The 11391-nt window shown below is 44.9% G+C and overlaps 1 protein-coding gene across 3 annotated transcripts in view; it reads left to right on the forward strand.

The window, feature by feature from the left end:
• The window catches only part of ZNF641 (zinc finger protein 641), a 20702-nt gene extending 9951 nt beyond the window's left edge, over positions 1–10751 (forward strand). The window contains exons 4-10 of one of the 3 annotated variants that reach the window (XM_011936244.1): positions 3–12; positions 582–751; positions 2685–2893; positions 3468–3559; positions 5338–5467; positions 6109–6222; positions 7091–10751. In XM_011936244.1, coding sequence (XP_011791634.1) covers positions 735–751; positions 2685–2893; positions 3468–3559; positions 5338–5467; positions 6109–6222; positions 7091–7845 — 1317 coding nt within the window. In that variant the 5' untranslated portion in view covers positions 3–12; positions 582–734 and the 3' untranslated portion in view covers positions 7846–10751. Of the gene's footprint in view, positions 1–2; positions 13–581; positions 752–2684; positions 2894–3467; positions 3663–5337; positions 5468–6108; positions 6223–7090 lie in introns of those variants that run through there. The other 2 variants (XM_011936245.1, XM_011936246.1) reach the window with 2 other exon arrangements.
• Positions 10752–11391: the final 640 nt, after the last annotated feature.

Below are 11391 nucleotides of genomic sequence, written 5' to 3' on the forward strand. Positions count from 1 at the left end.
AGCCGACCGGGGGTGAGTGGAGCCGGGCTGGAGGGAGCTGCGGCTGGAGGGAGGGACTCCTGGCTTCCTGGGGCGGCGGGTGGGGGCTCGGTCACCCATGGGGGCGGGGAGGAGGATCGGCGCGGCTTCCGGGTTGCTGCTTTTCCCGGGGGTCTGCCCCGCTGACATTCTGTGCCCGCCCCTCGCCCTGTCTCCCCGTGCCCATCGCAGCTGTCAGGCCCTGCGGGCTTCCGCCGCTGTCACTCGCGCGCGGGTTACCCCGTGGCTCCCTTTCTCTTCACTTGCTCATGCCCCAGCTAATGGGAAACCTGTTTTCTGACCTCACTTCCCCTGCTCCACTTCTGCCTTGCTCGGATTCTCTGAAATCTGACCCTTTCCAGGGGCACTGTGACAAGAAGGAGGGAAGAAGCAACCTTACCCCTGAGCAGGCTCCCGTCCCGCCCATGCCCCACCCGTGGCAGGGGCCAGGGTTCTCTTGATGGACGGAGCACAACTCGTCCGTGTGCCCTTGGGCTACTCATTTTTATAACATGGCCCGTTTTCTGTTCATCAGCACTGGCTGCAAAAACTTCCTTTTGCAGGTCCCTTGCTACCCATATGTGTGAAGAAAAGGGGGAAATGAAAGCCCTAGGACGCAGACTCCAGTGGGCATGGGATCATCCTGGAACCAGGAGAAAGGTTAGGGCTACCACCTTAACCGCCCAGGTGCTGGCTCTGCGTGAACATCTTAGGAAATGCAGGCTGAGGACAGGTACCCATCCCATCCTTTGCTGAGATTTTTGCTAGCACTTCCACGGATTTCTATCAGTGGTATAGAAAGGCTAACAGCTGGCCCAGTGGGCTCTGCAGAAAGAGGCTTCCCATTAAGTGACTCTGCTACCAGGGGGAGATGGAGAAAGGGTTTGAGACAAGTGTCCAGATATGTAGCTAGAGGTAAAACCTTCAGGGAGGATTTGCACAGGAGCTAGAGAACCTGAAAGATGGGACGGACGAAGAGGGGGAATTAGTGCCCTGTGTATTAAAAGTGGATACAGAGCTGGAATTCAGAGAAGAGAGCTAAAATGGAAGTTTCCCTTCATTGCTTTAGCAAAAATTTTCCTTTCTCATGAAAAGTCTCTGAAAAGGAAACCTCCAGGGTGCTCCCGTGAGGCCCTGAGCCATCTTTGGACTTTTGAGATGAAAGGGGAATTTGTTTTTCCTGTGCATTGGCTTAGGATTCCCACCTACCTCTTTTGTCAAAGACACATAGGCAAGAAAATAGATGACTTGACATCTGTCATTACCTACCCTGGCCTTCAAGGTTCTTCCAAATGTTATTAAAAGGATGTAAGTAAGCCAGGATAGTTACCAAGTTTCTGACTGCTCTTGGAAGTCTTTCACGGACTCTTGAGTGTTTAGTTATTGAATAAGAATACCCAAAATATGTTGCCAAGCAGAAAGAGATTCTCAGATCTCAGATTATTTCTCTGCCATAAAGCCCTATCACAACAGAAGTGTGACCCCCCCATCCTGCTCTTAAGATGTCCAAAGAAAAAGAAGAGCCCACTATCTGGTTTTGTACACTGCAGGATTATTAATAATTAAAAAATAATAATAACCTAAATCTCTTTTCTTGCAATCAAGACGCATTTTTTCTGTTTGACCTATATAGAGATAGAAGGGACCTCTGTTTTTATTCATTAGTAGCATCATTCATCAGCCTTCTCCAGACAGAGAAAGCTACATCTGACATGTTTAACTTTCCCAGTGGCTGTATTTCCCATCCCTTTCTTGACTTTCATGTCTTCTGATGAACACACCCTGGCTTCTCCATATGCTTCTTTCCAACTGAATATATTTTTCTAACGAGATCTGACTGGTGCCTGACAAACAGGTTTGTTCATCTGGGTCATGTTAGCAGTACTTCTTCCCCCTTTTCCAGCTCTGGTTCAAACTCTTTCTGTTCCTTTTTACTTTTCCTGATTAAACTTCAGCTCCTCACTGACCAACAATTTCTCTTACCTGTTAGGGTTACTTTGGAGTCTTACACCTGCTTTCCAAGTTATTACTTTTTCTACCGTATTTACTACCAGTTCTCATTGGATGGTAGACCAAGTGCCTTTTTGTTGAGGCTTGTCCCAAGTGAGGTACCTTTTGGCTCAGCCTCATGAAAGAGGTGTGTGCTCATGATACAAATACACCCCTTGGTTGGGACTTCTACCTATAGTAATCATTTCATTCTAAACTGATGAGACTGTGATTTGTGGCAGAAAATCTTCTGTGTGGTTACATCCATCTTGTTGAGTGCAGGTCTATGTGTATTTCTTTCTGTATGTTTCCAAATTGCTTACTTTCCTGTACTTCATGTGCTTGAAATTAAATGGATAGCCTTTGAATTTCTGGGACAGTTCTTTTTTTAAAAATGAACTTCTTCTAATCTTCAGGTATATTCTGTTTCCATCATGAGGTCCACAAAATACCAGTTAGTGGCTTTGCTACATAGCACCTGCCAATTTCTTAGTTCCTCCAGGAAGCTTGGTGCAGGCTCAGTTGATCAGAACACATCAAGCTTTTAAAGTTCATCTTCCAGCAAGCTTCTCCTATCTAGTTTCATCTATTATCCCTGGGCCTGTTCTTCATAACTCCCTTAGGAATATCACTCGTTTCCCATTTTCATGGGCATTGCTGATATGAATTTGTTCCAGGTCACAATTTGGGTCTGCAGCAAAAATGCTTTCAGAACAGACAGCAGCTCTGGGGACAGGATGGGAATCAATCAATGTACAGCTGGATGGAGCAGAGCCCCAGGTGGAAAGGGGAAGCAAGGAAGAGGGGCCATGGAGAACAGTACCAGGGCCTCTGGAGCACCTGTGCTGTGACCTTGAAGAGGAGCCACAGTCCCTTCAGGAGAAGGGTGAGAGCCCGCAGAGTGTGTGGGAAGCACAGTGCGTAGTCTCCTAATATTTGTTCCAAAAGTAGGGCTAAAGTAGGGCTAAAAATCTCCAAATGGCCATGGACTAAATAGCATAAACTATACCAGGACCAGCCTATTCTTTCTGAGACCTGGTCACAGGTACAAAATAGGCTTCTGAATTCAGCAAACCATGCAACTGGGCTTCTCTTGTTTCTTCATAATTACTCCTTCCACATACAAATGCGTAATTAGTGATACTGAATGAGGGAGATGAAGGAAATGACAGCAACCTGATTACTGTTGGATAAGTCATTCAGTAAGATGCACTTTACTAGATGAAAATTATATTCAAGTACTGTAAATTCAAACTATAGCTAGTCTAACTAAAAGCCATCTGATACCCTTTCAGAACATTTTGAGTGATGGCCTTCTCATCTACATTTACGCCTTTGAGTTTTACCAGCGGGCATAGATACAGAAGCTGTGGCCCTTAAGCCTCTCTAAAATGGGGCCCAGGCCCTATTGAGAAAGGGTAGATAGTTATTCTCTAATGTTTCTTCTCTCTCCTCATCAGCTCAGTCTGCTCCCTGGGTTCCTGCAATTCCCCAGGAGGGGAACACTGGAGACTGGGAGATGGCAGCTGCACTTCTTGCAGCTGGATCACAGGTGAGCTCTGCTTCCCTTGGCCTCTCCTGTGGTCCCATCACTGCTGCCTTTGTATTGCTTTCGCATCAGCCCATTGATGAGTTGGCTCACATGATCATCAATGGTATGTTCATCTTATAACTGAATAGAATCTATCCCTTTCCAAGGGGTCATAAGACCCTTGGAAAATTAAATGGAGCCACAAGAAAGGGAATTCTTGAGGTTAGGGTTTTTTGGGGTTTTGCTTGCTTTGTTTTTTGTTTTTGAGACAGAATCTCACTGTGTCGCCCAGGCTGGAGTGCAGTGGTACGATCTTGGCTCACTGCAACCTCCACCTCCTGGGTTCAAGCAATTCTCCTGCTTCAGCCTCCCATGCAGCTGGGACTACTGGCCCATGCCACCACACCCTGCTAGTTTTTGTGTTTTTAGTAGAGACAGGGTTTTGCCACGTTGGCTAGGCTGGTCTTGAACTGCTGACCTCAGGTGATCTGCCTACCTCAGCCTCCCAAAGTGCTGGGATCACAGGTATGAGCCACTCTGCCTAGCCAAGGTTAGGGTTTTTAATGGATGGCTGTGTTTGTTATCCACAGGAGGATTTTAAGAATAATTACCTCCCTTAGGAAATAAATCTGGAAAGATTAGGAAAAGAGGACTTGAAGAAAGCTTAGAAGAACCTAAAGTGGAAGGATTGGGTGGATGATGGAACATTTACGGAAAAGAGGAGGAAGGATATAAAGAGGAGCAGAACCTAGGAGGAAAATAGGTTTAGATTCAGAAGGCAATAGGAGAGCTGTGGAAAGCTAATAATAATAGTGTTAGTACTAATAGGAGTACACCCCCAGAGTGCTTATCATGTTTGCCATTTTCTGGGTGCTTTATGTATATTAACTCATTTAATTCTGAGAACAACTCAAGTTATCCAATTTTACAGATGAGAAAATGGGGCAGGAAGAGATTAAGGCACTTGTGTAGGGTCATGCTGTGAGAAAGTGGCAAAGCTGAGTCACTTGGCTCCAGATTCTGAGCTCCTAACCACCATACTGTGCTGCCTAAAAATATAAAGATATGGCCAGGCACGGTAGCTCACGCCTGTAATCCCAGCACCTTGGGAGGCTGAGGCGGGCGAATCATGAGGTCAGGAGTTCGAGACCAGCCTGGCAACATGGTGAAATCCCGTCTCTACTAACAATACAAAAAAATAGCTGGGTGTAGTGGTGGGCGCCTGTAATTCCAGCTACTCAGGAGGCTGAGGCAGGAGAATGGCTTGAACCTGGGAGGTGGAGGTTGCAGTGAGCCGAGATTGCGCTGCTGCACTCCAGTGACAGAGTGAGACTCCGTCTCTAAATAAATAAATAAATAAATAAAGATATGCTGTGGCAAGGGAGGCAAGAAAGAATGTTTTATCTGTAGCATTTTGTGCTGATAGAAAAGGCAAGGTCCAGTGGAAGGAGGAGGAAATGGTACACAATTTCTTCTTCAAAAGAGTAGGCCAGGGAGAAGTGACTGAGTAGACACCTGTCAACAGAGGGGGTGATGAGTTTGTGGTGCCTCCAGCTTCTCGTGGCCCCACTTGGGAAATTCCTCCAGTAACATTACACTCACTCACTCCTTGACCATCTACCTTCACTCCTCTCCTCATTTCCCCTTTACCAAAACTGTGTGCCCTACCCAGGGACTTCTGGGCAGCTCTTTTCTCAGATCATTTCTCACCCTCTTCCTCTACTAAATTAGCCTTTCATACTGAATCACATTTTCCTTGAAAAACAGCTGCTGACAGAAGATGCTACATTTTGTTTCAGGGCCTGGTAACCATCAAGGATGTGTCACTGTGCTTCTCTCAGGAGGAGTGGCGGAGCCTGGACCCCTCTCAGACAGACTTTTATGGAGAATATGTCATGCAAGAAAACTGTGGGATAGTAGTCTCTCTGAGTAAGCATGACCTTCTCCAGCCACTAGAAGATTATACTCTGGGAGGACAGAGCCATCTGCTTCAGGGCTATTGGATAGTGTCTGTCTAGAACTCCTTCTGTGGCAGGGAATCTGTCTATGCTTCTGCCAGAGAAAGAACACTAGGACCAATCCCAAGAGAATGAGAGAGAATAAAGCATCATTAAAAAAAATAAATAACTAAAAAAGCAATTGATGTTGAATTGTGGAGTAAAGAACTTGAGATTTTTCTTGGTTGGGAATTAGGAGGTTCTCACAAAGCAGAGAGAACTGGAACTAGGTCCTTGTAAACTTGGGAACCATATAGAGGAAGACAGGGATGCAGGGGGTAGGACTGTTGTAGGAGGACTAAAGTGAAGTTATGCCCAGAAAGGCCAGTTGGGCTGGAAAATCTGAGTGGAAGAAAACAGGTTCATTGGGAAGGAGAGTGATTTTCTAGGCAGAGAAGAGGGACTTAACAGAGATGGGTCGGGGAAGAGGTTGGGATGGGGAGATGTTTTTTTCTTGACCTTCTTTTGTCTAGAGTTCCAAACAATAGGAAACAGTTTTTTGTTTGATTGTTTCAGAAATATAGAATTGCTGTTGAACTAATTGACAGCTCTGTTTTCCTTCCCCACGAGCAGGATTTCCAATTCCCAAACTGGACATGCTTTCTCAACTAGAAGGAGGAGAAGAACAATGGGTCCCTGACCCCCAGGACTTAGAGGAGAGGGACATTCTGAGGGTCACATACACAGGTAAGAACCTAGAATAGGCTTTCAGCCATTTCCTTCACAGTTCAGGGCGTCATCACTCCATGTTCGTGTCATCCCTACTCTACCTCAGAGAGTTCCAGAGATGAAAGGTTTAGAGATCTTTTTCTTCAAAAGCAAGGGAGCGTAACAGCATGGTGTAGTAGGCACTTTGTGGATTGGAATTCTGGACTGTACTTGTGGGACCTTTGAAAAGTAATAAAACTCCCTTTGGTTTCTTCATCTGTAAATTATTGTGAAAATTAGATGTACGAGTATATTAGAATATTAGAACAGAACGAACAGAACAGTGCCAAGCACGTAATAAGCACTCGATAAATGTTGTTGTTATTGTTGATATTATTGTCAACCTCCCACCCATTTCAGGAATGCCTTGAGGATTGCTGACAGTTGTCATTCAGCCAGTGACAATTGCAGCACATTCTGTAACTCTCTCCATCTATGCTTAGATAGAAAGATGCTGATTAATAGTAATATATAGTAGTAAATAAATAATGGTAATAAATAATAACAATAACATATACGATTTACTAAGTACTTAAACTATGCGCAGATTCTGTGCTGTCTATCTTATAACCACCTGAGAGAGAGGTATTTCTTCCCATTTTACAGAAGAAATGAAGGTTTAGAGAAGTTAAATGGGAAAGCTGAGATTCCATCTTGGGTAATCTGCCTCCTAAGCCTAGGCTTTTAACCTCTGTATCTGTTGCACTATCTTGTATGACATTAGACTATGTTCTCTCAGCCCTTCTGGGGTCAAGTCTGGGCCCTGGCAGGTATCAGACAACCTCATTTGTGACTTAGGAAATGTTGTGACTCTTCTCTTGGGGTTGGTATTTCCCCTTCTCCACAGGAGATGGAAGTGAACATGAGGGGGATACCCCTGAACTAGAAGCAGAACCTCCCAGAATGTTATCCAGCGTGTCTGAAGATACTGTTCTCTGGAACCCGGAGCATGATGAGAGCTGGGATTCCATGCACAGGAGCTCCAGAGGAATGCTCCTGGGGCCCCCTTTTCTTCAGGAAGACAGCTTCTCAAACCTGCTGTGTAGCACAGAGATGGATTCCCTGTTAAGACCCCACACATGCCCCCAATGTGGGAAACAGTTTGTGTGGGGCTCCCACCTTGCCAGGCATCAACAAACACACACTGGGGAGAGGCCCTACAGCTGCCTCAAGTGTGAGAAGAGCTTTGGGCGAAGACATCACCTCATCAGGCACCAGAAAACCCACCTACATGACAAGCCCAGCAGGTGCTCTGAGTGTGGTAAGAATTTCCGATGCAACTCCCATCTGGCCAGCCACCAGAGAGTGCATACAGAAGGCAAATCCTGCAAGGGCCAAGAGGTTGGAGAGAGCCCTGGCACAAGGAAACGGCAGCGTGCCCCACCAGTGCCAAAGTGTCACGTGTGCACTGAATGTGGGAAGAGCTTTGGCCGAAGGCACCACCTTGTGAGACACTGGCTGACCCACACTGGGGAGAAGCCCTTCCAGTGCCCTCGCTGTGAGAAGAGCTTTGGCCGAAAACATCACCTGGACAGGCATCTGCTGACCCACCAGGGACAAAGTCCCCGGAACAGCTGGGACAAAGGAACATCTGTCTTTTGAAACCTGTTTCCACTACAGCTATGGTCAAGTCTATCAGCCGGTGCTACTAGGAGTCACTGCCAGGGCTGCCGTTCTTCTGAACCCCAGGGGCCAGAATCATGAGCCCTAACCCCATCCCTAGAAAGATGAGGTCCCAGCAATGGCCAGAGCATTTCTCACCAGTTCTGTGAGATAGCACATAAAAATAGAGTTCTTTGGGCAAAACTTTTGGGAAGCAATGCATCCTACATGGCCTGATATTCAGCCTGAGCCATTCTCAAGAGAGTGGTACCGGCAGTTTATGGCTGAAATCCATTCTGATTTGTTGGAGTCTATGCTATACCAACTGTTAAATATTTTGAGTATCACTTTTGCATACTGTTACTATTATATTTCTCTCTATATATAGAGAAAGGCCATTTTAGCATAGTAAAGGCTCTGAAAATTTCTGCAGTAGACCAAACTGAGGATTCTATTAATGCAGTGTTTCCTAAATGTATTTGACCTCAGTATCCTATTTGCATCCCACAGAACTGGTGACTATGAAACACTCTGGTGAACACTGGGTTAGAGAGTAATGAGGAAATGAGACTTAGTGATCAGGCATCCAGAGCCCCTCCTTTTATCCATATGAAAGCCAGCGGGGCCAGGCATTGTTTCTGTGTGGGTCTGTCTGCCTTACCCCAGTCAGCAGTATATACATCTACACCTCTCACCCTCACCTGCTGAAAAACAATAACCTTTTTACCCCTTATTCCTACTCCCTTCATCCTGCACATACATATATCCAGCTGAGAAATCACACTACAAGGCTAAGAGATGACCTAATACCCCCAAATAACCCAGGTCCACACAGGAAAAAAAAAAAAAAAAAAAAAAAAATGTATCCCCTTGAGCAGACCCCTCTCTCCTCTTGACTGTCTTTATGTGTCTTGTGTATTTGTGTGCAGGGTCTTTGAAGAGAGCATGCTATGTGCAAATTGTACAAGCTAGGTTTTCTAGGGGCTGTGTTCTGGGGATGAGGGTAGTGAGGATTATATGGGTTTCTGTTTCAAGACAGGAAGCAGTCTGATTAGGGAGCACTAGTGGAAAGGCTTAAATGACAGGTTAAGTTGGAGTTGAGTACAAAGCTTTCCCAGTTTACTGCTGAGATCAAGACAGTTGTGAATATGTGTGTCTAGGTCTGAATCTCTGGTCTCAATCTCAGATTGCTTTTAACTGGGCAGAGAAAAGTCTGGGGAGGTGAGCTGTTTCTTGTTGATTTCAGGCAAGAGGCACAGAAACTTTGTATTGAGTGGGGATTTTGTTTTAAGTGCTGGAAAATTAGAGCAGGAATTACCATGTTTGCAAGTTGTTGCCATCATTCTTGTTTGACTTTGCCTCATCAAGGGGCAAGTTATTCTTGAAGATCTCATTCTCCCAGAAACAGAACTTTAGGGGAAATGGCTGTGGCTTAGCTTTTCAGCTGATGCAGGGTAATGAGCTTTCTGGCTGGTTTTCCTTCCATTTCTGGAAAGATGTCCACACTGAGACCCTTAACTCTAGGGCTTGCATAAGTATTCTAGCATCGTTAGTTGGTCATTTTTTCTCTTTATCAATGATTGTGTTAATATCAATCTTATAACTTAAAAATTGTCTTGTATGCAAGAGCCCTTTCGGGTTAGGGAGGAAGAGGAGCAAAGTGGGATATTTTCTTTTTAATGCTTAGATACTGTTTCTTCCCTAAGATGTGTTTCGCAACCACAATTGGTGGAGTGAACCAGAGAGGCAAGAGGAAGTGAGTTGCAACAATTTAGTTTAGTGACTGTGCCTTTTGCAGAAAAAACTGGGTGAATCACAGCTCCTCAGAGTCCTGGACTCAATTAGAATTGAAGATAGACTTATTTTGCTGACTGGGCTTCTTAGAGTTTATGTGACTTGAGCAGCTTGGCTCCTGCCTCCTGCTACTCTGAGCAGCCTTCCTTCTTCCTGAAATGCACTTCTCTTGTTTATGATCCTATGAATAAGGAAAAATGGCTGGCCTTTGTGAGGCACATCTTGCCCTAGGTTCTCAGAATCAGGAGCATTTTAGGATCAGTATTAGGAGATGCCCCAGGGAGTAAGAAGGCATTGGGTTCAGTGATAAATCTGGACTCTGCCACTTCTTTTACTCTCCCTCTTTAAGACTAAAAGCTCTGCATAAACAATGGTTCAGAACATGTCTTGGGTACAGACCTGTTGAATCTGACAGAAACCAGAAACACACTTTTGAGAAAAAGACATTTGTGATTCACTCAGTTTTCCATACACATTTAGCAGGTTCAAAGCCCATCTGTGGAATCCCTAAACTGCCTTCAAAGAAAGGGAGTTACCCTGATCTAAAATAATCATTATATATTTGTGTCAAGAGGCAAGGGTCACTAAATATTTTAAGGATTAAGGTACCAGAGGTATCAATGTATAAGGATATAGTCTGGTCCTTAATTATGACAAGGGTATTGATTACATTCTACTCTCTGGGTTTCAAAAAGATCTGACATGCTGACAAATCCAGCTCCTCACAAATCTTGTGTGAAGGACTTGTGGGAAGTGGTATTCCTTACTATTAGATCACGCCTCTTAATAACTACATGTTGACGTCCAGCCTTTTATCTGTTTGCGTAATTGTAGGGATAGAAAGTGAAGCCCCCAGAGTTAGGTGCAAGTATAGCACCCAGCTGAAAGGCATCATGGAGTCTAAGGACCTTCTACAGAAGGGGCAATCCTTTGGGTTATTTCTGGTGTACCGCTGTCTTCTCTACCTCGGTCCAACACCACCTCCCTTGGACAAAAATAAAACAAGCAACAGCCATCAGATGAGTGAATAGATTTGAATGATTTTTCCCCCAGGGAATAAGCCTCAAATGTTCATGTTCCACCCTGTCCCCTTTAAAAAGAGTCTCTATGTTCTCTTTGGGCAAAATGTAAAACAGGGACATCCATCTTCAGGAACTTGTCACATTTTTCCATCTGTGATGCCTCCACCCTATTCTGAGTATCCTCCCCTTTCCACCCCAACATAGTATCTTTCAAAGAATTCCTTGCACGGGAGAATGTATCCCAAAGTGTTAGCTTTTCACAAGGCTATTTACACTTTAAGCCTTAGTTCTCACTGTAGAAGGAAAAACTTTTCCTTTGTCAAAGTAACCCGTTATGGCTTTAGAGAACTAAAGAGGTGATAATTTGGGACAAAATTCCTCCCTTTCCAACATTCCTGCAATCAAACTACTGTTTCCTATTTCCATAAAGGGCAGGTCCTGACTCAGACCTAGAGAGGGGCCAGAAGGCCAGTTCTTTCCATCTCTGTATTAGGATGAACGTACTGAATGGGAGTGGGTGGGGCTGGGCAATAACAGAAAAGTGAAATCCATTTATTTAGAGACTTAGAGAGCCTCAGCTCGCAAAATTTTCCTCTGTTCCCTTGTGTGCCATACCAAACTGTGGTTCTCAAAATTTAGTCTTTGGGCCAGCAGCATAAATATCACCTGGAAACTTGTTTGAAATGCAAATTCTTAGCCCCTGCCCCAGGAGAACTACTGAATCAGAAAC

The sequence above is a fragment of the Colobus angolensis genome, unplaced genomic scaffold, assembly GCF_000951035.1.
Source record: "Colobus angolensis palliatus isolate OR3802 unplaced genomic scaffold, Cang.pa_1.0 Scaffold151, whole genome shotgun sequence".
Classification (NCBI taxonomy): Eukaryota; Metazoa; Chordata; class Mammalia; order Primates; family Cercopithecidae; genus Colobus; species Colobus angolensis.